The sequence below is a fragment of the Volvox carteri genome, assembly GCF_000143455.1.
Source record: "Volvox carteri f. nagariensis unplaced genomic scaffold VOLCAscaffold_73, whole genome shotgun sequence".
Classification (NCBI taxonomy): domain Eukaryota; kingdom Viridiplantae; phylum Chlorophyta; class Chlorophyceae; order Chlamydomonadales; family Volvocaceae; genus Volvox; species Volvox carteri.
The window spans coordinates 495,766-521,060 of record NW_003307616.1 but is presented as its reverse complement, the minus strand read 5'-3'; the positions used below and the strand labels follow the sequence as shown (position 1 = coordinate 521,060).

Sequence of the window (25,295 nt, the reverse complement as noted above, 5' to 3'; positions counted from 1 at the left end):
TCAAGGCTCCTTATCTCCTCTACAGAACTTCGGACTTCAAGCTCAAGGCCGCTGAAAACTACGTCAAGATTTGGCGGCCCCAACCCCCAAAATACACTAGTAGGCAACATCCCAACTATTTACAATCTTTATTTATGCAAAGAGCCTTTTTGCGTTGTGGACTACAAAGAGTACGCTTTGCAAGCTGCCGCTCAATGGAAAGTTTCCATTCGAAACCACGAGGCCTTGGAAAAGCCATGCATCCCACCATGTGTAGTTACGTAGGTATCAATAAATTATCATATGGGCCTTCAGAATCCTACATATCCAAATCCGGACGCTGTCGTAACAGGACGAGGATGTCGCAGCAACCGTCCAACCGACCAGTTGGAGTCTCCTCAAATTGAGCCTTATGCCACAGCTAACGTCTTCGAACACAACTTGGCAAGCATCCCGCTGAGCTGTAGCCGAGAGTTGACGCCCTCGGCAATGCGCATATGGCAGAAGCCGACCTCCTGCGCAAGGGGCATTGTATTGGCGCAGATGGATTAGAAACCGCCCCCCCAATAAGGACCAACATTTCCAGGCCTCTAGGTCAAGTGCGTCTTCCGCACTATACTCCCTTTATATCGGTGATCCCTGGCCTCTCGTGCCAACCCTACTCGTCCCCGACACACTACCCAGGGGGCATGCGAGACCAGGTATTTCATCTCACAAAACCCTGGCGCACCCTGAGGTATTCTAGCTTCAGAAATTCAGGAATGTCCGCGTTGCGAACCACTCTGAAGACGGTGGTGATAATGTCATGAGAGCTGTAACCCAGGTCCACCAATCCCTGGGAACACAAGGCCAGGAAGGTGAAGCTCTAATCAAGGCGGAGAGACATGGGTTGAGGGAATCTGCAGTAGTTTGCTGTATTGCTTAAGCAGGATGAGGACGGGGGGCCACTTAATGCGGAAAGCCTAAGGCAACAGGTGGCATTGGAGGTCCAAGAAATGACGAACGCAGGCAACATCTGGTGTTAAATGGCAAGAACGGGATGCGCGCGCATTAGTCAATTGCTTTGCCGCAACCGTAATTATTCTGTTGATAGTGATATGCTTGGTGCAACAGGCGCTATGGGCTGTGGCCGCGCGGTCGGCATCAACACCTGACCTGCTAGAGAGTGAATGGCAGAATGCTGTACTGGTTGGCAGGCAACGATTAATCAGCATAGGGAAGCATAGGTACCACAGCGCACCTTAAGACCCGCGTATGCCGCATCTAGGTCCGCTTTGCTGCAGTTTTCAATAATAGACATCACCTGTGCAAGCGGTATTTGGCAACGAAGTCTATTCAGGCCGATGGGCTTTAAAAACGGCGGGCAAGACTTTAAAGCGACCATAAATCGTAGCCATTCTGCATTCGGGCACCAGGGAAGGGATCAACCCGAGTACAGAGGACTGGGGATGGCGGTTTTCCCCCAGCAGCACACCCCCTGGAAATGTGCCTCGAGCACTACAAAGGTCTGCCACCCTCGCTGCCTTGCGGCCCCCTGGCCCACCAGCTTGGGGTGCGGCTGGTCGCAAACTTTGAAGACATTCTCCTGGCTGATGAAGCCGAAGCCGCTATGCGTCGCCTGCAGGACGGAGTGGCAGGTGCAGTCCAGGCGGTGAGGTTGATGGGACCGCACTCAAGAGCACTGCTTGAGGTATCCGGGTAAAGGGCGTAAGCAGACCAGGCGGCGCTTGGTCAGAGGCGACATCCTGGAGTGCAATGCGCTAGCCAAACCTCTATAGGACGTACGCAGAGTAAACATGGGAAAGAAGACTGAGCGTTAGGGTTCCTCCTCATGCACTGCACGACTTCAATCCTCGATCACAAAACGAATCATGCATCCCCTTCAGCGGTTGCATGCACCTGCAGATTGTTGAGAGCCTGCCGCATGTCACCGTCTGCGGTAAAAATCAGCGCCTCCATGCCCTCGTCGTTGTAGGTCACCTGTACAAGCAGAGATCAGGATACCGGCAAAGGTTACCTCAAGCTACGGCACCGCGGGAAAGGGAGCCGATGTGGCATTCTCAATAGAGGGACGCAGACAAACAGGTAAATGATTTAAACAGCGCAGAAGGCTGCAGCGACAGCGAAAGAATATGGAATGACTCCCCTAAACCCAAATGTGGATTGGAAAAGCCTGGCAGACTCACCCCCTCCTTCTCGCACACCAAGCGCAAACGGGAGAGAATGTCGACATCAGATATACGGCTATAGCGAACGATAGCGCAGCGCGACTGAATTGGCTCAATGATCTTGGACGACTGGTTGCAAGCGAGTGCAAACCGCGTGGTATTGCTGTAGATTTCCATCGTCCGGCGCAACGCCTGCTGAGCCCCCGCCGTCATGCTGGCGGCATGAAGAAGAGAAATGAGAGGCACATGGCGGAGCACAATCAGGTATCAGGTACATAATTTTTTAATTGCCTTTTACCTAGGGAGATGCGCGTGAGCTTATGGAGCTGGTGGCGCATTGAAGCCTCGGCCTCCTATTTTTTATACATGCGGATCAAAAGCCTCACTTCATGATATCCACCCGCAAACCTCCGCTGAGCAATGGCCCAGAGCCGTCTACCGGAGCCATATGCCGCCGTTGCCAGGTGCAAAGGCGCAGGCGTTCCTATTACCGACAGTGGGCTCAGGGGCCATCACGTTTAGGAGGGTTAAAGCTATGGGCTCTGGGCATCTTTTGGCGAGATTCGTGATAATAAATCATGAACAATAAGATTGTCATGACTAAAACAGCCTAGGAAGGATGTACCCGCTGTCAACGACTCACCTATCTGCCTCATCCAGAATGACAATCTTGTGGCGGCCCGGAGGCAACGTGACCTTCTTCTGAGCGAACATCTTAATCTTGTTCCGTACCACGTCAATGCCTCTGCGTATCGATGGACAGACCGGTCACAGGCTCAAATGGGGGCTTGGGTTGGAGCGTCCCTAGGGAGGCAATCTACGGGTTCGAACTGCACGCGTGGAAAGGCCACGTGGCCTAGGTTTCGTGATCCTAACGCCGTTACCGCATATTGAGACTCGATAGATTCGGCCCCACTTCTGTCTGTATTCGATGCCTCCTAGGCTCATGCGGAAATGCATCCCAACCGCGCAACCGTTTGCATTAATAGTACGTGCTCTGGCTCAGGGCTAAACCCTCGGCGATTCATGCCCAGGAGCTGCACCTGTCATCCGAGGCATTCAGCTCCAACACGGCTTCCTTGTAGGTGGGCCCCAGCAGCTGATGTGCGAGGCATAGAATGCTTGTCGTCTTACCCGTCCCAGGGGGCCCCTGTACGTAGGTCCATTGTGGGGTTGTAACGGAATTTTCGTTCGGTTGTGACCCAGTGACGAGGAAAGCCAGGAAAAGAACCAATCCTGACGAGGCTGGCTATATAGTACTGAGTATATCTCTGAATCACGCAATATGGGTGGCTAATCACCGTCGGCTTTGCAGAGCTAGCAGCTTACGGCGAGAATGACGTTGGGCATGTTACCCTCCTCCGCAATAACTTGAAGGCGTGCAACAGCTTCCATGTTGCCAACTATTTCGTGGATGTACTGCGGACGGTACTTCTCCAACTGAGAAGCACCGGCAGTGGATGGGAAGGATTAGCGCGGGAAAAAGTTGCACCAGCTTCAACACGAGCAAACCCACCCATGGCAACTCAAAGCCTCCCCGCGTGTTAGGCTCTTCGGGAGGTTTAGGATCCAAGTCCATCGCTGCAGCCATGGCTGGTGGAAAAGCTTCAGCAGGGCCAAAATGGAGTGGCTCTTCGTGCCTTTAGGCTCGGCCTACAAATTATCTTGCTTATGATAGCGCAATATTGAAATTATAGATTGATTGGATTGGCGTGCACGACTTGAGTGTATGACCAGCTAAACCTTGCTGATATTTGGAAACCCCAACTCATGCCCAAATTATAAATGTCTCTAATCAATTGCAGTTCCCCGCCCTACCATGAATGTCGTATTGCTCGTGTACTGTAACAGTCTAGATAGATGCATACCTTAGTCACGCCAATGCCAAAGGATAAAAGTCAGTGATTTGGGCTGTGAATGCTGCAAACTGGTTATCGTCGCAGGCATCTGCAAACTGCATGGCGGTTGAGACGAGTGGCGACTGAGAGTTGCATGTTCACTGAACCGCTAGACGTAGTCAGTCTTCCATGGGCGCGCGGGCCTGTGCGATCATGGACTAAGACTCTGGTTCTTAGGTTTGAAGAGCGAGCACACGGAGGGCGGAATGGCGAGGGCGGCGGTATGAGTAACTCGCTACATTCAAACGGTACACGGGCCCCACTCCAAAGAGCAAACACGTCGCCAAGATGCATGCGCACGCTGCTGTGTCGCCAGCTGCACAGCCAAATAATGCACGTTGCCAGTACTCCAGGTGTGCGTACATTCCACCCACTGCTACTTCACACCAAATGCATACACCTGCATATTGCCGAATAGCAGTGCCAACATGTACCTTGCGTGCTTCCCCACCCTGGCGAGCAACTATTGACAGGTCTGGGATGGACGGATAAGCGAACAATGATTTGCAGAATGGACACATACATGGGACACGAGCCCATACAATGCACCGGATCGCCTTGCCAGGCACTTGAACTCCCAATGTCACGCGCACGTCGCCCCTAAACAAAGCAGGCTTTTTGTACGTTCGTTGCATTCCACATCATTTGAAGCGAGAAAGGCACGGAAGTCAGACACCACACGGTCCATGCGAACAGTGCCGAGCTATGAATTTGCTTAGCTACAGACCCCATACCCGCCTACCTAAACTCCGCTCACGGCGGTCCATCCAGACAATGTGGGCTGCATGCATCCAAACAACACGTGCGCAATCCCACCAGCGGCGCTAATTCGGGAGGCACGCACAATGCGAGGTGCTGTGAGGCCACATGTGCATAGTGGTGGCCATGTGCGGGCCAAAGCTTCATGACAACTTTGAAAACCTCCCATTACCTCCCGCACTGCATGATAATCCACAACGGTACACCTGCATCACCCATGGCCAGCCTTCCGACATTGCCCCCAGACGTGCACACCACTGCCAGCAGTTGCTATAGAGGCTGGCAACCCAGTCAAGACCAGTTCTTAACCACGATCACGGAACCATGCTAGGCATCACAGAAGGCAGGTGTTTCGTTTTAGCTGGAAACTTCAGGGACAATCCTTCCCGATATTGATCGGGCGGGGCAGGGCTAGTGCTCGATCAACCATCCAGGGTTGGGTACTCTTGCTGCAACCAGGGGTGCTTCAGCGCATCGGCGGCTGTTGGGCGCTTCCGCGGGTCCACGGTCAGGAGGTATGAAACAAACTCCAGCAGCCCCTCGTCCGCGTCGGGCATCCTGTGGCGAAAGCAACGCAGATGCGACATTCTGTCCCAGCGTGCAAGCAGACGCGGTCCAGCCACTGCGCCCTTACACATTCAGTATTAAGGTGAGCAAACACGCGCCACAACTTACACCCACCTGTGCCGCAGCGAAGTGCGCTTCGGAAGCAGTAGCTCATAGCGATGTGTCGCCGGTGAACGTTCATACAGCATGCCGCTTCGCGTGTAGAAGCGATGTGCATAGCGACCCTTGTGGAGCATCCACTCAGGAATGGGACCAAGAATGCCTTCCAACCGTGCAAGCAATGTAGCTAGCGAGTCATTCTGGGAGGAGTACCGAGGGGGAATCAATGGCAAGGAAGCAATTTCATTTGCGTTGTTTTCAACGACTATCACGGCCTCGCATATCCGCGACATAGTAAGCAAAAGACAACAGTTCACTAATTGAAAAGTGATCGAAACCCACCTGGAACAAAACGTAGCCACTGGACAATTCTGCCAATATGCAGCCCAGTGACCACACGTCCACCTTGTAATCGTACGGAAGCCCCAGAATCACCTCGGGAGCACGGTACGACCGGCTCTGCACATAGCTGCTCAGCTGGTCTGTGATAAAGCACGAAGAACCGAGGTCAATTACCTTGACCTCGCACCTGCAGTGACCATGTGTAAAAACTCAATCACAGCGATGTTACACTGCACCCTTGAAACCAATACTGCATCACGCTGCTGTACCCTGCCACCTTGCCCGGCTGCGCTAAACCATGCAACGAACCTACCTGCTGTAGCTTTTAATAAGGATGTTCTCGGGCTTCAGATCCGAGTGAATAAGGCCCAGCGAGTGCAAGAACGCGAGCGAACGGAGCGCCTGGCGCGCAATTCGCTGAATGCGTGCGTTCGTGAAATACAGTTCATCTCCGGACTCCTTATTGTACTTCTGGAACTCGTACAAGTTAGCACGCAGCAACTCGCACACGAGGAACAAGTGCTCCTAAGGGTATGCACGGCATTACAGAACACAGGTGAGGTAAGCAAGCGCAATCATGTCCTGTAGATTTCTAAATTTCAGGTATCCTCAATGGAACACACAGGAGTGCAACCTGCAAGCGCAAGACTGGGTATTCAGTGAAAAACTTGCGCGGCATTCACCGAAAACGGAGGATGACACCTGCCCAACATGCCAGGCCCTAGTATGCGAGACAGATCTCACGCCCCGTGTCAATTGGTAAATGTTAGATTGGTGTGCTGATGCACGAACCTTGTAGTAAAAAAAATCATACAGGCGCACAATAGCGTACTCGTCGTTGGGGTCCATGGAGTTCACGTACTTCAGCAGTTTAATCTCATCCAATGACTGGTCGAAGTAATCCTTGTTGTTCTGCGCATCAAAGGAAGCACGTTGGGGCGTCAGCACTGCGCATGAGCCAACTTAACTTAGCCAAGTTTGCTCGCCCTAGCTCCACGCCCTAGACACCCCTGACATGCCAGATGACCTTCATCGCAGCCGCACCTTAATAATTTTCAGGCATACAAGCTGGCCGGTCTTCGTGTCCAGCGCCTGCACCGCCCGGCTAAAAGCCGCCGAGCCCAGAAAATCCATCACTTGGTATCTGCGAGCCCCAAAAAGGCAAAACGAGAAAAGCGTCGCCAAAAGATAATGAACCGAGATCCAGCGTTTCCCAGGAAACTCCCGTGGCACATGTGGAATTGAGCTGCATGTGCTTCGTACTGAGAAGCATTGCGTATGCATTCCCATGCCACGCACCTGCCCGCTATAAGGTCATTAAGGCGGATGGGGAAGTCTTTCGTCTCCTCGAAGCCGGTGCGATGGCGCCGGTGGATTACGCGCAGCTCGAACACCTCGTACTTCCTCTCGATATAATCCGCCTCGTATTCGTACAGCACGTTTCCGTGCTCGTCCATGTGGTACCGCGGCATGACCGCGGAGTCGGGCCGGGCACGCGTCGAATCTGCACACGTTAGAGATTGCAAAGCCAGTATTGACTAAACTCGCATCATCTGGCAAAAGCCAGTGATTGCCATGATTGCTGACTAACGCCTTACCTTTGGCTTCAGATGCACGCAGACGATCCTCTTCGCCCCACTCTTCAGGTGCGTCCGCTGCGGTCCCCACAAGCGAACCAACGCCTAGCTCATCGTCCTCATCCTCGGGCACAACATGCTCGTCGAACAGCGTGGCGCTGATGCGCTCACCCGTTTCAACTATACCGTACCCCTGTGCCATCGCCAAGCGACCATGTGCCGCCGCCGCATCATCGTCCTCGTTGAACATGGCGTTGAGGCTTTCATCCACGTCGTCGCCTTGCTCGTCGAGCGGCTCATCCACGTCCGCTTCGTTCCCATCATAAGAAGCTGGCTTAGAGAAGGACGCAACCGCAAGATCGCTTCTGCCAAGAACCTTCACCCCATGCCCCTCTGACTGTTGTGGATGCTGGTGGGGAACTCGGTCATGGCGCATGTGGTTGGCCGAAGGGCCAACAGCGGCCGGCGACTGTGAAGTAGGTTCCAAATCCAGACCGACCTGAGACTCAACGCTGAGCTCCTCCACGTCAAAATGGATGCTGTGCGCCACCAGCTGGGACGAATCTACAAAGTTTTATCATCGCACAGGTTTGGGCTTACCAAAGGCGCTGAACAGCAGGATATCCCCCCGCCCCTATACTCGTCCCCGGGTGCTTTACCACCTCACATGCCCCGTGCCAATCGTTGGCTGCTAACCAGATTGACGACTCGGGGTTACACCATGCATTTTCGCTCTTCTGTACGCCCAAGCCTCCCAAAAGGACCGCTCAGGCGTTACCAAACTTCAATCTACGACGTGGTGCCCGGTAACCCACAAATGTTTCCCTGTGACAACGTACCCTTTCGTTCGGTGGCGTCTACAGATGGAGGAGGCTGAGCTACCTGTTCCATGCCTGTCGCAGCTACGTTTGCCACTGCCACCATGGAGCTGTCGTCGACAGCTAGCGAGAGCACGTCCACCAATGCTGCCCCGGCAGAACCAGTCAACGTAAGCCGGGTGACCGCTGCGTCCACGGCCGCCAGTTCTGCTGGAATCCCCTCTGCATGAAACGCTGGCTCCTGTGAAGCTGCGCTACACAAATCAGGTTGCTGGGCACTGGCAGCTAAACTCAATGCTTTAGGTGTCCCTGCGCTCTCGTCGTCCGAATTGGGTGTGGAGAATTCCAATGACGGCTCACGTTCCCCTTCGACAAGGCGATCCACTGGAGGCTTAAACTCCCACTCCAACCCCACGTCAGCAGCATCCACTAGACCCGCGTTATTTCCAGAGGTGGAAGCCCCATCGGGGCTAGGCGGCGCTCCCGACGCGTCACCGTCAGTGGTTTTGCGCTCCGCAGGGAAATCCTGTGCCGCCAGCGACGTGCTACGGCTGCTTAGGCGGTACTTGCAGTACTCTGTTGCCACAGAATTCAAGCAGGCAGGAACATAGTCCATTTGAACCAACGGCAACGTGAGTACCACGGTCGATTGATCTGCATACCTAAAGACAATCGTACGATGCAGGTCACACCCCTGCATTGTGCCCACGAAATTCCGCTATATTCAGTGGAGTGGGTTCCGACAGATGTCAATGCTCTCCGTAGCTTGTGAGTGTCCCGCAGGCAACAAATATGGAGTCAATAGCATACCTGCTACCGGACGAGATGCCGACGAGATGAAACTGGCACATCCCCGCTGCAATGTCAGACCTGTTCAACCCAAACACCTCAACACCGCACTAGCAGCCCTGGCATCCAAAAGCGAGTATTTGCTGTTATGCTCACCGTCATCCGCGTACTCAGCAGGCAGCGCATTATCATCGTCTGATGTTGCGACTGGTTCTGATGTGCAACTGCTGCGCACTGAAGGCCACGACGTGAATAGCCGCTGCTCCGGCTCATCTGAAGGCGGCGTTACGGGAAAGCTAAACCCTCCACCTGCGTTTGCACTGCCACTACCCGCGGCAGCACCACTGCCTCGGGTATCATTGCTTCTCCTACATGGGGTTCAAGGTCGCCAACGTCCGGCAATTAAGCATGTAAGACAACTTCTCAGACAGCAAGGCCTGGCGTGCGGGACACGGCCTACACACGAGGCTACACCTAAAAGTTATCGTAGCGACTTCAGAAGCCCCCCACAGGCCAATGATAATCCACACTCCCATGAGCTGAGCTCGTGTGTCCTATACAGGTCTCACCCTGCTGCTAACGTCTTCAGCAGCATGTTTTTGGCGGATCCCTTGCGGCGGCTGCGCTCCTTGGCGCCCACTCCTTCCGACGCCTGTCCCTCTGAAGGTGCTACTGAAGGGGCTAGCGAGCCACGCGTAACGTCCATGGATGACGTGGGGCTCTGCCGGTTGCGCCGGAACAGCTCCACATCCTCGTAATTGACCACTGTGACAGGGAAATCAATGACCTCCGGGTCGGCAGCGTGCTCGGACTCCGACACCTTGGAGGACATCTGGCCCTCCGCCTCGCCGTCTGCATTAAAGCCCCGTTCCATCTCGAAATCCTTAAAGGAGCTGCTTAGCGACTCCACACGAGATAGCACGGGCCGGCGCTCCTCTGGCTCCTGCTTTTCCGGGCTCTTGCTGGGCGTGCTAACTGGTTCGGCGAACTTGATGTCGGTTGGGCCCAGGTCCCACGTCTCGTCGTGCGCGTCACCCGACAAGGCCCCATACTGCCCGGACTGCACGCTGCTTGCAGCAGTTATGCCCTCCGGGTCAGATGCTGAGGCTTGATCTGACTCAATGTCATCGTAATTGAGGTCACCTGGCTGGTGCATGAAGTAGGCGCGCTCACTGCCGTCCTCACTGCACACATCCAACTCAGTCTCCGCGAAGCGCGCTTGGCTTGGCACGTCGCGCCTGCTGTAGCCAGGGTCCTCCATGTTTTCATAGTCGTCCACTTCACCATCCCAGATGGCTGCATGAAGCATGTGGAAAATGCGTCAAAGATGTCCCCGACATCAACCACTTCAACCTCCCTGCAGACTTACGTCGATGTCGCTGGTTGGCAGGCCGGGACACTCTATTCTTTCCAGCACGCACTGGCGCGGCTGCTGGAGGGCTAGCTGCCGTCTGCTTAGGGATTGCAGATGCTCCTTGAAGTGGCGCACTTTCAACCGCTCCTGCTGTGGAAGCTGCTTTAGGCTGAGCTGGTGGTCCCGGAAAGCCCTCCCTGTTGATCAAAGGCAAACGCTCATGGCATAACGTACTCACCCTTCGAAGGGGGAGACTCTCGTCACCATTCAATCTTACCAGCTTGGCCCTGCCTGAGCAGACTTGCTACGCGGAGGAGACAAAGCTTCCAAAGCACGTTCTCCATACTCGGAGGTTGATGGCGGAGCGGAGCATGCCGATATGGATTGGCGCGAAGTCGCGAAAATAGCTCCCTCCGCGCTCGGACTTGCCGAACCCTGTAGTCGCGTGCTAAATTCTTGCAGCAACACGTTATGTGCCTTATGAAAACCTTCTTCGTGCAAAAAATTAACCACAAAGTTGAGGGTCTCCAGGTACTTATCGTGGCCCTCAGCCATTTTGCCCGAAGGAATCCGTTACACAGTCTAGCGGTTCATATTTGAAGGGTGTGAATCAACAACGTGCCAACAACGGAAACTGGATTGAGAGCGAAAACTTGCAGTTTACAGTGTGTACGACTGCTAGCCTACAAAATTCAACAGCATGGCGCAAACTGCACATCGGAGCGAGTTTACGCATTCCGTTAGCTAGAGTCAGCATGGATAACGCAGTTCCTGTACTATGCATCATGTTCCAGTGATGCGGAGCACCCAGCACCTTCCGCGAACCCAGTAACGGGATGTCCAGAAGATGGGGTTTTGCCAAATTGCTGATTATTGCAATGGGATGGTTAATATACACTTCCTGGCTGACTGTGCAAGTGGTGGGCCTCAAGGACTCCGTGCACGCTGTTGCGAAGCCACGACGAGCCCGACGGACCAGGTCCCAATTTCAGAATTTCACGGGCTCTTACCCCGTGACGGAAATACCATTGTCCAAGTACGGGTGGATGGAGGTTGAGGACACCATAACCGGTCTCCTTGAGTAAGCCAAGGGCACGTTTACATTCTTGGGCGGGCGTGCCAGGTGGCCACACGTTTGCTTTGGAGGGTTTCGTGGTGTGTGGTGGGAGGAGGCCCGCGGGTGAGAGGCGCGGCAAGGTTGCACCGAGATTTATTAACAACAATCGGCGCGTTGGCGTGTTCCTGATGTGTTTTTAAGGGGTGTTCACGTCGGCTACCAGCGCGCATGGCGCCGCGTGCGGGGTCCCCGTTGCCATCGCAACCGCTGCACTCTACTGTTGTGCTGACCAGTTCGGCCTGCAAACCTATCCGCAGGGCTGCCCTGGGCCCGGAGGTGGCATATTGGAAGAGCCGCGGAATCACGTGCGACGACATCGCCCACACGGTCGGGGAGCTCCACAGCATGTATGATGCGGTTCGGGAAAACCAGAAGTACGGGACATGCTTCTATTGTTCTCTCTATGCCCCACATAACATGCCCCACCTTATGAGCATTTTCATGGAAGCGGGGGAATTGCGAAAAGAATGGCTTCTTTTTTTCAGTGGGAATTACCGGAAAGGCCACAAGGCGGACGGAATCTTTTGCCATGAGTATCTTCGCGGCCACGGGTTCTCGTCTATTTAGTCGCTCGCTGCTTCTCTTCCTGGACCCTGGGGTTTAACCGCTCGGATCCTTACCGGCTGCCCGCGTGACCCGCCTTCCTTCTTACCCCGCCTGCCTCTCCCTCTTATTAACCCGCGTGTTGTCATTCACGCCGTGTCCTCCGGTCCCACAGTTTCCTTCACAGCCTCCGTGTTGTGATCATTTACAACCAAACCTGGCACTTTCTCGACCCAGTCCAGTGCAGCGGCGGCAACGGCAGCGACGGGGCCGGGGGGCCCGAGGGCAGGGGAGGTAGCACGCCCCAGCCCTCGCGCTTCGACTGGCCGCTGCTAGCACCAAACTCACCCGACGTGTGCTCATCCCCATGCCAGGCTCAAGTGAGGCCACAAAAAGGGTATCGCTTGTGAGGCAGTGCAGGACACAGCAATCCACTGCACGTTTACATGTGCTGTCAGTTATCACTCAGCACCGGCGCGCTAATTGACAGTGTTTGATTGATTTGGGTTACATAGTGAATGTACTGTGGTGGGCGCAATGCTGTACTGTGGCAAGGCGGTGCCGTTGGATAGCAGTACGGTGGCAGCGTCGCGCTGTGTATAGAGTGTGTGTGTGTGTGTGCGTGCGTGCGTGTGAACTGGCGAGTTGCACTGCATATGGCACACAGGGTTGTTCTCCAACCCGTAAGGACGCCAACATGCCCCGCCCCGCGACATGCTGTGGCGATGCAGCTCAAGCTGATCCACCAGGCCATTGCTTCACGGCTGGAGGGCTGGAGGTCCCGGCGACCTCCAGCTTATTTGCAGCCCCCACGCTATCGGCTGCCGGACATGGTCTTCGTCATCAATGCAGCAGGTAGGTCAACAGGGGTTGTTCAAATGCAGGCCCTGTACAGAGGCCCAACCCGTCAACGGCAAGCACGGAGGGCAAGTAAGAAGGAGATGAAACGATGAGAGGACGAGCACGGGTGCCCTTGACGTGAAGAGTGACATGCGATATCAACCCCAAAAATATCGGGCTGGCCTAGATCGGAGCTACCTCGCAGTCCCATGTCGTTACCCTTCTCTGTTGCAGCAATCTGCTTTGGCGGTCATTCCGTTGCACTTTCGGATACCAAGAAACAGGGACTTTGTACAGGGCACCTGCATTCCGCCCTCTGTCGCCTGCCTTAATATCCCCACGTCCCGGGGACGGAACTCTCGCCGCGATGTGGCCGCCCACGCAGACAACATGCAGCGATTCGGCTACAACTCGCGGGCGCCCGTGTTGTCGCTGATGGTGGGTTCTTGAGGCGAACAGGTCCGTGTCGTGGATAGTGCTTATGTGGCTACAAGCCCGACCCGCCAGCTGAGACAGGCAGGGAAAGGGGCAGGGGCAGGGGCGTAGGCTTGTAAATTACCACTGCCGTCTGCCGATGTGGACATGGGTAGAACTACAAGGGGAAAGCTAGGAGGGATGAGGATAGCAGCGGGCGCTATCCATCGGAGGCTCCCGTTAAAGGGCTCCGCGCGCAATGCGAATTTCCCCAGCAACCCACGCACATCACTACCAGGCGAGTGCAGTTATAGGCCGAGCGCATTTCTACCTTTCTGCGCGTGCGCTGGCTTGCAATCTCTATCTCGCGCATTCTCCCCCTGGCGTTCTGGATTGGTTGTTCTTTCTAGGGGGAAGGAGGGTTCTGGAAGGAGGGAACTGGCATCCTCACCTCCGTGCTGACATGCAAGTCCTACATGCACGTCCTGACACCCGTGTGCTCTATCGTCCAGCAACGCATGCGGGATGTCCTTTGCCCTGCAGAAGTGGTGGCAGGTGCCCTGGACCGAACTGCAAGAGCGGCAGCAACAGGAGGACAAGCAGCAACAGGAGGAACAAAAACAAAAACAACAGGCGGTGTCCCGAGCAGATTCGGAAGGAGATGCCTCGACGCGAGGCAATAGCAGTACTGGCGGTCCCGCTGCCTCCCTCGGTCGCCTCGGCGGCAAGCTTTTAAAGCCGCTGCAACTGCCGTATAATGTGGCGCGACTCGCAGCATCAGCGGGTAAGAATGGCAGCAGCTGCAGTGTCAAACGAACAGAGGCCTTGGTTGCAAGGCCTGCAGCAGTTCCAGAGGTCGGGAAACCCGACCCGCTGTGGGACATGGTGCGGCGGTTTGTAGCGGAGACGTCACTGGATCTGCCGCCAGGTGTGCAAGCGGAGCACGTGGACCGCAAGAAGTCCCCGCGGCGGCATTACGACATGGACCTGTTGTTGCCGACTGTAGCCTACGTGAGTCTTTAGGGTTGGGTTTCCGTTGCTGGTGTCTGTGACCTTTGTGTCAGAAGACGGGGAGTTCGGCGTGGGGAGAGGACAACGTGTCCCGCACGGCACCTTTGAGCTGGGGTTTGGGGGATGGAGAAGGCCTGGCCTGGCCTGGCCTGGCCTACTCAGGAGAGAACGCAGCACGTAGATGCTTGAAATCAATAGGAAGGTGCTAGAAGGCATGGGTGGAGAGGCCACACGGATCACCAAAGTAGCTCCTCTTTGGTAGTTTCGTTAGTAGTTTACACCCCGCTGTGGCTTTTTTCTTGTGTACAACTTAGTCTGACCTCATTACACCTGCCATGAGCGCCAGTGCTGCCAAAGCACTCGATAGCCCGCGGAAGGTGGCCTAACTGCAGCTTGGCCCCGCGTACTCCTCGACACGCAGTACGGCATGATCTTCATGCCGCTGCGGGGAGCACTGCAGCCCCTTGGATCGCACCCGCCCTGCTGACGCTTGTGTACATGCCGTACACTATACTTTGTGCACAGGCTCCACGTAGCCTGTCGTACTTTCCCTGGGAGCAGAAGAAGGACGTCGGTGAGTTCAGGATGACCTGGGCCCAGCTCCATGCCGCGTGTGGGACTTGGCGGGTTCGGAACCTTCCGCGGGGCTGTTACGGATCTCTGGTTCCCGATTCCGGTGAAAGGCTGCTGCTTGGGCCAGCTGCGCGGTGGCTATGTGAGGAGGTTCCTATTAATAGAGCAAGGCCGAGGACTGGGAGAAGATGACGAGAGTTGGGGGGATGACAGGGGGAAATTATGGCCGCAGGCCTGGTGGGTGTGCCGTGTCCGCTCGCCAGTGGCTACAGACGCGCTTGAACGAGGGTCAAGTGCTGTCCGGAATAGCGTTAACCTTTTACGCTGTTCGACCCACCCTTCCAGCCCCTGCACGGCGGACGTTTTTGGGCATCTTGTTCCTTTCTCCTTTGGGGCACCACTTCTTCGGAAGGTCTGTCCTGTATCACTGCGCCTTTCGCCCTCAACCCTCAGCCCCCAGCAGGTGCTCTACCTTATCGCTGCCCGACTTGCCTCCCATGCCCTCTCCAAACTGGCCGCCCCGCCTCTTTCCGGACCCACCTGCGCCTCTTCCACACAGCCTTTTTTAGCGGAAGCGCTTTCTGCCCGCTATACCCGGACCTGCACCCTATTTGCCCGCGCGTCCTGCTCGCCAACGTGTCCGCCGCGGGCTGGTTCCGGAGCGATCTGGATGTGCGGCTGGTGCGCCCATTCCGGGGCAGGCTGGGCTCGCAAGGGCCGTACAAGCGTGACGTGTCACTCAAGAAGGCGAGTGAGGATTTGCAGGGAGAGGGGCCAGGGAGGAAAGCAGGATCCAAACGAAACAAGACCAAATGCGAACAGGAAGCTCGGGATCAGGAGGGCAGGGGGCCGGTAGGGTGGGGCTGGCAGGCGGGTCGGCAAATAGGCCCCAATATCACGCGGTATGTCGTGGCTATATGTCGTGGCTTAGGGCGGGACCACATGAGAGACCCACCATCACCCCCTCTCTCAAGGGTCACGAGGGAGGGGGAGGGAGGGAGGAAGGGTTGGGGAGGGAGAGAAGGAGAGTGATTGGTGGTGTCCACTTTCCCCCCTAGCAAGGCTGGTAATTTCGTCACGAGTTTGGTCGATCCCGTATCGCCTCCTGCGTGTGGGTCTGCCAGGCTGTGGCACTCGGGTACTTCTTCTGCCGCCGCGACTGCTGCTGCTGCTGTTGCTGCTGCTGTCAGAACGCTGGTCCAAGTCGAATCCGCATCATCGTCTCCTTACTAGCCCCGGTCTCTGGCTGGCCAGACCGGGCCAGCGAGTAATATGACCTCTCCTCGCCATGTTAGCCGCCCTGCAGCCGCCGCACGAGGCCCCCTGCCATCCCCCGAACTTGAAGCCTGTGCTCCCACGTCCTGCACCCACCGTTTCCCGCTCTCCGCCCTGATTGCCTGATGCTGTTGGCTGACTAGCTGATGACTCGCTGCAGTCCGGCGCCTGCATGCCACCGCTTCGCCTGCGTACCTGTCCGTATGTTCAGCCGTCTCTCTGTCTCCCTGTCTCTCTGTCTGTCTGCTGTCCGCTTCCTTGTCTGTGTTTCGCGGTACTGTCAGGCGCTGGCCACTGCCCCTCGCGACCACGCCCGCTACCGCTACCTGCTCCACATGGACGGCTTGGCGGGATCCACCCGGTTGGGGATGCTCATGGCAACAGACTCGGTCATACTCAAAAGCAGGTGAAGGGGGGTTCTGCCTTCACGTTGGTCGATATGTGTTGTGGCCCCGGGTGGGAGCAGTGGGAGGGTTGCGCAGCGGGTGTTGTCTTGATGGGCGATGTGATGCATTGGTGGGTGAGGATGGGAAGTACGGAAGTGCACCAGTTACCACCGCCGTGCAGTCGCCTCTCTTCTGCTTACTGCCTGCAAACCGCACTATACGCCATTGCCTCCAGCTCACGTCCCCCTACGTCCCCTTCACCGTTTCCGTTCTCCCACTCCCGCGATTTGCAGGAGCCCGTACATCGAGTACTACAGCCGACTGCAGGTACGGTACCACGATGTCGTTGTGCTCGCGAACCGAACCGCCCCATCCAGGCGCTACTTGACTGATGGCTGCCCACGTAGATGGATGGATGACAAGCGAGAAGTGACAAAGATTAGGTCCGAATGCGGTGCAGCGCCGCGGCTGATGTCACCATCCTGCCGGCCAGCGTTTCCTCAACCAGCACCCCAGCCAGTGATAAGCACCCTGGACACCCGGGTGGTCCTCGATTGCTAGCAAAGGTGGCGCTCTTGTTGCGACCACCGCGAACCTGGGTGCGCCCTCCGCGCTGTGCGGCCCCGTTGTGCCCTGCAGGTACCCGGTGTGCACTACCTGGAGTTTTGGAAGGACCCCCACGACCCGCTGGACGTGTTGCGGGTGCTGGCTGAGGCGAGGGCGGCCGCCGCTTCGGACCCGGAGGGGATGCGTGCGGCTGTGCAGGCCAACCAGGCCATTGCGGCCAGGTGAGGTGTTGTGGGGTAGGGGCGCAGGCGAGGGTGACGATGATGATGATGATGATGATGATGATGATGATGATGATGATGATGATGATGATGGTGATGGAATGATGGGAAAAAAAGAAGTGATGTCACGCTAAGAGAGGGGGATGGAAAGCTGTAGGGTTGTGTATACGTGGTAGGGCGTTGTGGTCAATGGAAGCACTCCAACCCACTTGATCGGGTCGGGGCGTCGGGGCGTATCACCTTTATGGTTAGGGCGCGGTGCAATGTCCCGTCTTCCGATCCTCACCGCCCTCGACGTCCGCCTTTGCCCCGCAGGTACATAGCAATGGAGCCCAAGCTGGTGAGCGGGGGGTCTGCGGGGCGGGTGGGGCCCGGACCGGGGCCTGGGTCGGGGATCACGAGTTACCCGGGAGGACGGGAGGGGGTGAGAGGATCCGGGTAGTCTTAGCCTGCGAAGGATGGCGCTGGCGTGGATATGGTTCGTGCGGGAGGTACGGTGGCGAGTACCGGGTGGCGAGTCTGGGTTTGGTGATGTCGGGTGTGTAGTAGGGGACAACCCTCCTTGACATGGAGATCTAAAGTTGTCCACGCGCCTACGGCGGGGGAACTAAGCAATGCGGCTAACAGGGACGCTCTAACGCCCAACAGGTGTCGACTGCACCGCCCTTCCTTTCTCTCCTATCGTAGCCGTCCAGCACCTCGTATGCCTGCCAGTCTCTGCACCCTCGCGTCTTTCCGGCCATGCTCCATGCTCCTTCCTACAGCCGCCACAACGCCATCACGGATCTGTGCAGCCGCCGCGGCTCGCATGCCCAGCCAAGCCAACCTTTTCCTGTGCGTCATTAAACGTTTTGTTAACACCTATAGGGGATTGAAATTATTACCCTAAGTGGTGATCCCTGCGCACTGCCCCTCCCCTTTCCCCGCTGCTACTGCTCCTGTACGTCCTGTCCCTCCCTCAGATTTACGCGCGCGCTGCGCTGCTGACCTACCACTCGCTGGTACCAGACATGGAGTCGTGTGTGAGCGACCTGATACAGCACCTGCAGAGGTCAGGACTTCCCCTGCCGGGACAGGAGCAGGGGCAGGGGTAGCTCCCGCGGGGGCCTGCTGGCAGGTCTGGCCTTTGCGTGGGTTCGGAGCGCGCATGTGCGGGCCCTGCACGGGGGATGAGCGCGAGGAGCTCCTCCGTCCAGTAGCAGGGCGGCAGATAACGCGGATTATTCCCGCTATGTCGAAATTATGGCGCGTGTATCCCCACGAGCTGGGAGGACTGCTTGCACTGCTTACTTTTTCGAATGGCTTACATAAAAGCGTTCAGGCAAGCAGCCACTTCCTCAAGGAAGTTGTGCACCCCAGACGATAGCTCGGAAGGATAGGCCTACTTGCGGGCGTACTTTGCTACCAAAGGAAGGTGATAGGCCTTTCCCGTGAAACGGGCGTTTCCAGCTCCAGCTCCAGATGTTTTGCTAGGAAATTCGTGCGAAAGGCTCGACTGGTGAGTGCGTGCACCGGGAATGGAGCACGTTGGCGGAGTGTCGCGTCATATGACTGTAGCACCGAGCTTGTTGGGAACATGTTGGGCAAGCTCGCGGTGGGGATGTTTGCAAGGGGCCTGGCACTAGGACACAGTCAGTTGGGTTAGTTAGACTGCTTCCGAACATCGCGCCCCGTGAGGGGTAGATTGCACGGGGAGGTGCTACCCGGGAAGGCTAGATGCAGGTGGTGACCCGCAGCGTTAGATACTGCGAGATTGCTGGAGTTCGTCCTGCTGGGGGTCGGTGCGCGCATCCACTCCAGCTCTGGAAGTCCGGAAGTTTGAGCAAGTCGTTGTGCAACGAGGGGCTGGTATAATGCCCGCATAGAGACTCGAGATTTTGTCGTGACGTGTGCAGGAGGGTAGGTCGGGGAGAGCGATTCTTTGGGCTGCCCCGGTCGCACAAATCCTGATGCTTCCCTAATTCGACACCCCGAACAGGCCAATTCAGACTGTCGGAATGTCCCTGCCAGGCCAATTCGACACCCCGACAGGCCAATTCAGACTGTCGGAATGTCCCTGCCAGGCCAATTCGACACCCCAACAGGCCAATTCAGACTGTCGGAATGTCCCTGCCAGGCCAATTCGACACCCCGACAGGCCAATTCAGACTGTCGGAATGTCCCTGCCAGGGCAATTCGACACCCCGACAGGCCAATTCAGACTGTCGGAATGTCCCTGCCAGGCCAATTCGACACCCCGACAGGCCAATTCAAGGCTTGTCCCGGCAATTTAACTTGTCCCGGGTGTAGCCCCCGTGCCAATTTAAACCCATGTACCGCGCAATTTCGACCAATCGCGGGGTCAGCCCGGAAACTCTCAGGCAGGCATCCGGAATCGCGGGAATTCAAGGAATTTTATGGAAGCTCTGTAAGGGGAGCACTTACAAGTGTCTCTCGTGCGTACTGTGTTGTTTTCGATTCCTGTACATGGGGCAGGAGGTGGCAGGAACCATACACGCCTGGTTACCGTACTCCGTACTCCGTACTCATTTATACATTCATTGTGTGTGAGTGTGTGTGTAAGTGTTCAACGAAAAGATACCACCACCCGAACCGACCCGAACCAGAGGCGTGTGTGCACGGCGAGCCGCTCACAGTTTAACGCCCGTTTATTCATTCATTCGTTCGTTCAGACAAACAGATATATCCGCACGCCTCGCCTTGCGCTGTGGTTAAGCCTGGCTAAGGGGCCCCGGCACTCGACCATACGACATGTGTACGGCAAGCCGTCCACAATGTAACACCCCTTTCATTCGTTCATTCATTCATTCATTTATTCATCCAATCATTCACATGGACGAAGAGACGTAAACACGCGTCCTGCCCTGCACTGTGGTGTGGCCCCTCTTCCCCAATTCCAGCCGGGATCCTACCCTCTTCGTGTGCAATAAGAAGTCAATATGCGAGCATTCAACAGAAGTTGGTCACTCTTCTCACATATTCCTTGGTGTTTAACTTTGGGTTAATGATGGTGATTCGTGATAAACGTGAAAACGGGTGGTGAGATTCGAGTTTGAATGTTCGGACCACCGTGTGTTGGCGAGGTAGGACACGGCAATCCCGCAGAGGGGTTGCAATCCCGAGCGGTTCCATGAGAGAGTCGTATTGAGTGTGCATCCGATTTATCTTCACCAATTTACCCTACCATAGGTTGCCTGTGCACGGGTAATTTCGAGGTAGCAGCAGCTCCTCCAGGTATAAGTTTGGCTCGTTGGGAGAGCAGACATGTAATACGCTCATAATACGCAGACATATGCTCTTTTGCTTAGCCCACGGCCCATGGCCCACTGGCCCATGTAGGTGGGCCAGTGGAGTTTGCCGTGCGGACGCCGTACACACGAACCGAGCGGCATGCCGCGAGCGGTTATTGTGGCATACCTGTCCATCAGTAGGGTTGCTGGAGGGTTGGGAACTCTAGGTATTTGCCTGGAAACCCTGGGTTGTGGTTACCAACTGGCTTAACCTGTATGTCGCTGTTTTTTGGTCACCCGTGCCTTTATGTTTTAAGGCACTGCAGTAGGACTGTCAGTCCGCTGTGCCTGTACGGCTATTGACCGGTTGGTTGTTGGTCACCCTTGTAATATCCTGTTGGTCACCCTTGTAACGGCTGCTGGTCACCCTTGATAAGCTGTGTAGGTTCTTGCGTACATGGAGATGCATCCCACACCTGGCGCTTGGTTTGTGTCCGCACACAGATGGGACATAATGCGTGGCACCAGCGCTTGGAATGGCACCCATACTGGCTGGTTTGTATGGTGATGGTTGAGCGGGTCGAAGGCAACGATCTGTACAGTCTTTTGTTGACTTGTGTTTTGTCCCGCATCCTATGCATGTGGTGTGTGCCACGACTCATGATCGGGTTGAAGGACCGTATCGATGACGTAATAACGGCTTATGTATCCCTGTGTTCAGCTTTGAGGTGCAAGGCGCCTCATTACACGCAGACAGGAAACCAGGAAAGCGGTGCCGCAATACGTCTATTTGCATGTTCAGGGTAGGGTTCAGGTAACCGTGCGAAATCGGGAAGGTAGGGTAACCGTGAGGATTACCGTAAGCAACCTCTCATAAGTCCTAGCTGCTAAAGTCCAAGTACTTGCTGGAGGTCTTTGGGGAAGCTGGCTAAGATTCGGAGAGTCGCACTCCCGGACTGGTGATGTTACTCATGTGGTAACGTAAGACGTTTGCTGCAAAAATACGATAAAATAGTTAGGGATCCTTTGCAAACGCGGACATAGCCGGAAAATTGTGTCGTCTGTCGTGCGACGATGTCGTGAATCGCCTGCGGTGTCCGTTCCGAAGGCAAAACAGTAGTCGAATGGGCGTTGTGTTGCAGAAGGTACATTAGAGTTGTTACGAGACTGTGGTGCTTGGTCGGGGCGCCACCAACACGTGCGGCGGATTGGTAGAGTACCTAATTGCGCCTAGGTTCCTTTAGAGCCATGGCTCTTCCAGCGGCTATTCAGGGACTTAAGTCCCAGGCTGGATCACAGCTAAGCATGTCGGTGGCACGGATGTTCGCCTCGGCAGCAGCGCCAATCAAAGTTGAGGTTATGCCCTTCAAGGTGCACCGCATTGAGGCACCAAGCAACATTGTTGAAACTAATGTTTCGGAGCTGATGAGTTTTTACAAGCTTATGTACAAGATGCGTCGCATGGAGATTGCGGTGCGTCGCTGGGTTCTTTCGCAGGCGTCTGGGGCCGAAGTATGGCACGTGCGCATTCTTCAAGTGCCAAATCATTATACGGAGTCGGGCGCGCGGTGGATTCGGGTGTACAGGCTATGAGGAACATGGGAAGGGGGGCCAGGTGTCGTGGCTTTCCGCACCATTGTTCACGTTACGCAGCAGGGCTACGCAGAGGGATTGTTCGCCCTTCTAATCTTGTATATTCATGGGTGTACATTTCGTGACCGGTATTCTATTTGCTTGGCAGAGGCATGGCCAGTCCGCCTTCCGCAACTCTCAGGCTCTGGTACCTACGTATGCTCACTGAACCTCACGTCCCACATCACCGAGGAGCCTTACAAGAGGGGTCTCACAATATAGCCCGGCCCCTTCCAAAAGCCTCAGTCTAATGCAGTGTGCCCTCGATAACTGGCCAGCGTCCACCCTTGCACCCTCCACCCAACAGCCTGCGCCAGCATTTCCAACCCCGCCTGACAGCCTAACCTGACACCCCTTTATTCCTATCACCTAACCTGTCAGGGGTTTCACCCGCGGTCCCAGCAGTCCGCGACTGCGACGTGGGCCACGTCGCCATAACTCGGTCCTGCCAGTTTTACAGTGTAACCTGGGCCCTGCCTAGCACCTGACCCACATGGCACGTCTATCTACAAAAATCTTCTTCCCGTTACATGTCCCAAACACGTCCCACGTTACCGGATCTTTTTTTATCATTATTCCCAATACCGCCGCTGACTACTGCCCCAACTATCTCAAACCCTATGCAGGCGGATATGATGTACAAGGCCAAGTTCATTCGCGGCTTTTGCCACCTGTACGATGGCCAGGAGGCCGTGCTCACGGGCATCGAGGCTGCCATCACGCTCCAGGACTCCATCATCACCTCGTACCGAGACCACTGCCAGCACGTCAGCCGCGGCGGCACTGTGCTGGAGCTGATGGCGGAGCTCATGGGCAAGCGCGAGGGCGCCACCCGCGGCCTGGGCGGCTCTATGCACATCTACAACCGCAAGAACAACTTCTACGGAGGCAACGGCATCGTGGGTGCACAGATCCCCCTGGGCGCCGGTATCGCGCTCGCGCACAAGTACCGCGGCGAGCCCAACGTGTGCATCACCATGTACGGCGACGGCGCCGCCAACCAGGGCCAGAAGTACGAGGCACTCAACATGGCGGGCCTGTGGAACCTGCCGGCCATCTTCGTCTGCGAGAATAACCACTACGGGATGGGCACCGCAGAGTGGCGCGCGGCCAAGTCGCCCAACTTCTACACCCGCGGTGACTACATCCCGGGCATCAAGGTGGACGGTATGGATGTGCTGGCGGTCAAGCAGGCCGTCGCTTTCGCCAAGGCCTACGCCCTCGCCAACGGACCCATAATTATGGAGATGGACACCTACCGCTACCACGGCCACTCGATGTCGGACCCGGGGTCGACCTATCGTACGCGCGACGAGATCAACGCCATGCGCACGGAGCGTGACCCAATTGAGCGTGTGAAGAAGCTGCTGTTGGCGAACGGCGTGGAGTCTGCCGAGTTCAAGCGGTTGGACCGGGAGATCAAGAAGGAGATCGACGATGCGGTTGAGGCGGCCAAGGCGGGCTCCATTCCGCCGGATAGCTGGCTATGGAAGAACATGTACGCGGCGCCTTTGGGCGCGGAGATGCGTGGCGTGCTGCCTGGGCAGTACCATGCACCGGCTTTCGACCCGGAGTACAAGAGTTGAAATGAAGTCAATGGGCTGATGGCTGTGGACATGTGAGTTGGCTCGAGAGGGAGTCGAGTTCAGCCCGGCGTCAGTTAGGAGGATGCGGGGCGATGGATGTTTTGGCTGGCACCGGTTGCGTGTGTTAAGAGTTAATGGAGGTTTGGTTCGCTGGAATGGAGCTTATCCTCCCGGGATAATCCCGCGCCGATCGCCCCGCGGTCGGGGTGGCGTTGTCCTGCTGGGTTTCGGATGGCTGGGCTGGGGATGGCTGAGCGCAAGTAGCAGCTATCTAAGACAGGCCAAAGCGACTGGATAAATAACACGAGATTGGCTCGGGAATGTGAGGGATACTGGTTTGTCAAGGTTTAGCTTCTGACGTACGGCGCTGGTGCACACGGTAGATGTGGAGTAGAGGCTGCGGTTGATGGACCGCATTTCGGCCGGGTGTAGCCAAGATGGTGTGATAGATTCCGTCGAGGCTAGGTCGGTGAAGCTGGGCTCAATAGAGTGAAGCACACACAAACTTATTCCATGTACACGGTAAGGACGAACGACGATCCCAACACGCTGCACGGTTGGGCAGTGCGTCAACGTAAACGGCGCGTGTTGCGGAGTGCTTGGCGAACGGCATGGCAGATATCGCGTATCAGTTGGCTGTCAGATGAAGGATGTCGGAGCTGAGGACGGAGGTGATCACGACGTGTTTATGGCTGAGGCAGGGGAGTATTAGGGGAGCTGAGCTGCGGTCCGTGCGGCCCACTGGTGGTTGTCCGAGAGTGCCGAATCTCTGCCCTTTGGAGTCGTAAAGTTGACGTTTAAAGTACCATTTTATGTGTATTTCTCGTTCGCATGTCTCGAAGTGGTTGTGGACGTGTTAATCCTGCCTGCTTGTGTTTTGACATATCTTCCGTTTACAGACGGTGCTATCGGAGTGTAGATGCAGACACTGGCGTAAAGATCGGAATGTAATATTACGCAAGAACGAACGCTACAGCGAATACAAAACAAAAACCTGCAGCATCTCCATAGTCGTAGCGGTCAGGTTTTCAGCTGCTGATTATACATTTTTCTGTAAGTCGTCGTTTCATATAAGTCCGCTTTGAGCATCTCGAGGAAGGACGTCAGTTAAATTATATATTCGAATGGATCAAATTGTGGATGAATGTTTCGCCGTTACAAAAGAAGGAAAACTAGTCTTAATCGGCACAGACATACATATGGTTTTGTGCAGCTTGCGTGCTACTTCTTTCAGGTTCTGCATCTCGCAGCGTACTTACTCTGCCTTAGCGCACAAAGAGGCAACTTGCCACATAGCTACACGCACTACGAGCGAATTGGCACAAAGTTTCTACATGCGCCTCACTGCCAGACGTTCGACTTCCCCAAATCCTCACGACGTAATGCATAATTTCCTATCCCTTGCTGATGCATACATTCAAGTAGCGGGGAACAACCAGCGTCGCTGGGAAACAACATTCCAAGCCTTGTAAAACGATAAGGATGTAAGCTAACCGCAAATACACGGCGGAAAGGATACCCATTCATACCCTAGCACTTGCCTCACAATC

At 55.7% G+C, this 25,295-nt stretch overlaps 4 protein-coding genes across 4 annotated transcripts; 2 read left to right on the top strand and 2 right to left on the bottom strand.

Moving 5' to 3' along the window:
• Nucleotides 1-107: 107 nt before the first annotated feature.
• Nucleotides 108-3,726, bottom strand: rfc2 (DNA replication factor C complex subunit 2; the record flags this gene model as incomplete). Its single annotated transcript, XM_002957385.1, has 10 exons — nt 108-494; nt 710-814; nt 1,220-1,282; nt 1,523-1,597; nt 1,879-1,959; nt 2,166-2,361; nt 2,791-2,892; nt 3,191-3,297; nt 3,477-3,587; nt 3,664-3,726. The coding sequence occupies 10 exons, from the start codon at nt 3,724-3,726 to the stop codon at nt 390-392; spliced, it is 1,008 nt and encodes a 335-aa protein (XP_002957431.1). The 3' UTR covers nt 108-389.
• Nucleotides 3,727-4,268: 542 nt separating this feature from the next.
• VOLCADRAFT_77582 (uncharacterized protein) lies at nt 4,269-7,555 on the bottom strand. Its single transcript, XM_002957384.1, has 8 exons — nt 7,411-7,555; nt 7,112-7,316; nt 6,857-6,956; nt 6,605-6,724; nt 6,126-6,337; nt 5,813-5,999; nt 5,486-5,670; nt 4,269-5,362 (listed from the first exon to the last, which is right to left on the bottom strand). The coding sequence occupies exons 2-8, from the start codon at nt 7,282-7,284 to the stop codon at nt 5,227-5,229; spliced, it is 1,113 nt and encodes a 370-aa protein (XP_002957430.1). The 5' UTR covers nt 7,285-7,316; nt 7,411-7,555; the 3' UTR covers nt 4,269-5,226.
• Nucleotides 7,556-11,228: 3,673 nt separating this feature from the next.
• On the top strand, nt 11,229-19,570 carry VOLCADRAFT_98550 (uncharacterized protein; the record flags this gene model as incomplete). The annotated part of the gene is made up of 15 exons (XM_002957430.1): nt 11,229-11,431; nt 11,725-11,841; nt 12,186-12,390; nt 12,742-12,865; nt 13,236-13,288; nt 13,808-14,275; nt 14,801-14,849; nt 15,408-15,700; nt 16,408-16,529; nt 16,803-16,836; nt 17,149-17,297; nt 17,613-17,637; nt 17,985-18,131; nt 18,260-18,348; nt 19,435-19,570. 15 exons carry the CDS (start codon nt 11,229-11,231, stop codon nt 19,568-19,570), a joined length of 2,214 nt encoding a protein of 737 aa, XP_002957476.1.
• A 2,316-nt stretch (nt 19,571-21,886) lies between these two features.
• On the top strand, nt 21,887-23,745 carry VOLCADRAFT_68179 (uncharacterized protein; the record flags this gene model as incomplete). The annotated part of the gene is made up of 2 exons (XM_002957429.1): nt 21,887-22,000; nt 22,786-23,745. The coding sequence occupies 2 exons, from the start codon at nt 21,887-21,889 to the stop codon at nt 23,743-23,745; spliced, it is 1,074 nt and encodes a 357-aa protein (XP_002957475.1).
• Nucleotides 23,746-25,295: the final 1,550 nt, after the last annotated feature.

Excerpts from the sequence above, each read along its gene's own strand:
- VOLCADRAFT_77582 (XM_002957384.1), bottom strand. The coding sequence starts at position 7,284 with ATGCCGCGGTACCACATGGACGAGCACGGAAACGTGCTGTACGAATAC. Across the intron at positions 6,338-6,604 it reads ATGATTTTTTTTACTACAAG|GAGCACTTGTTCCTCGTGTG; the intron begins GTTCGTGCATCA and ends GCATACCCTTAG. Across the intron at positions 5,363-5,485 it reads CGCACTTCGCTGCGGCACAG|GATGCCCGACGCGGACGAGG; the intron begins GTGGGTGTAAGT and ends CTTTCGCCACAG.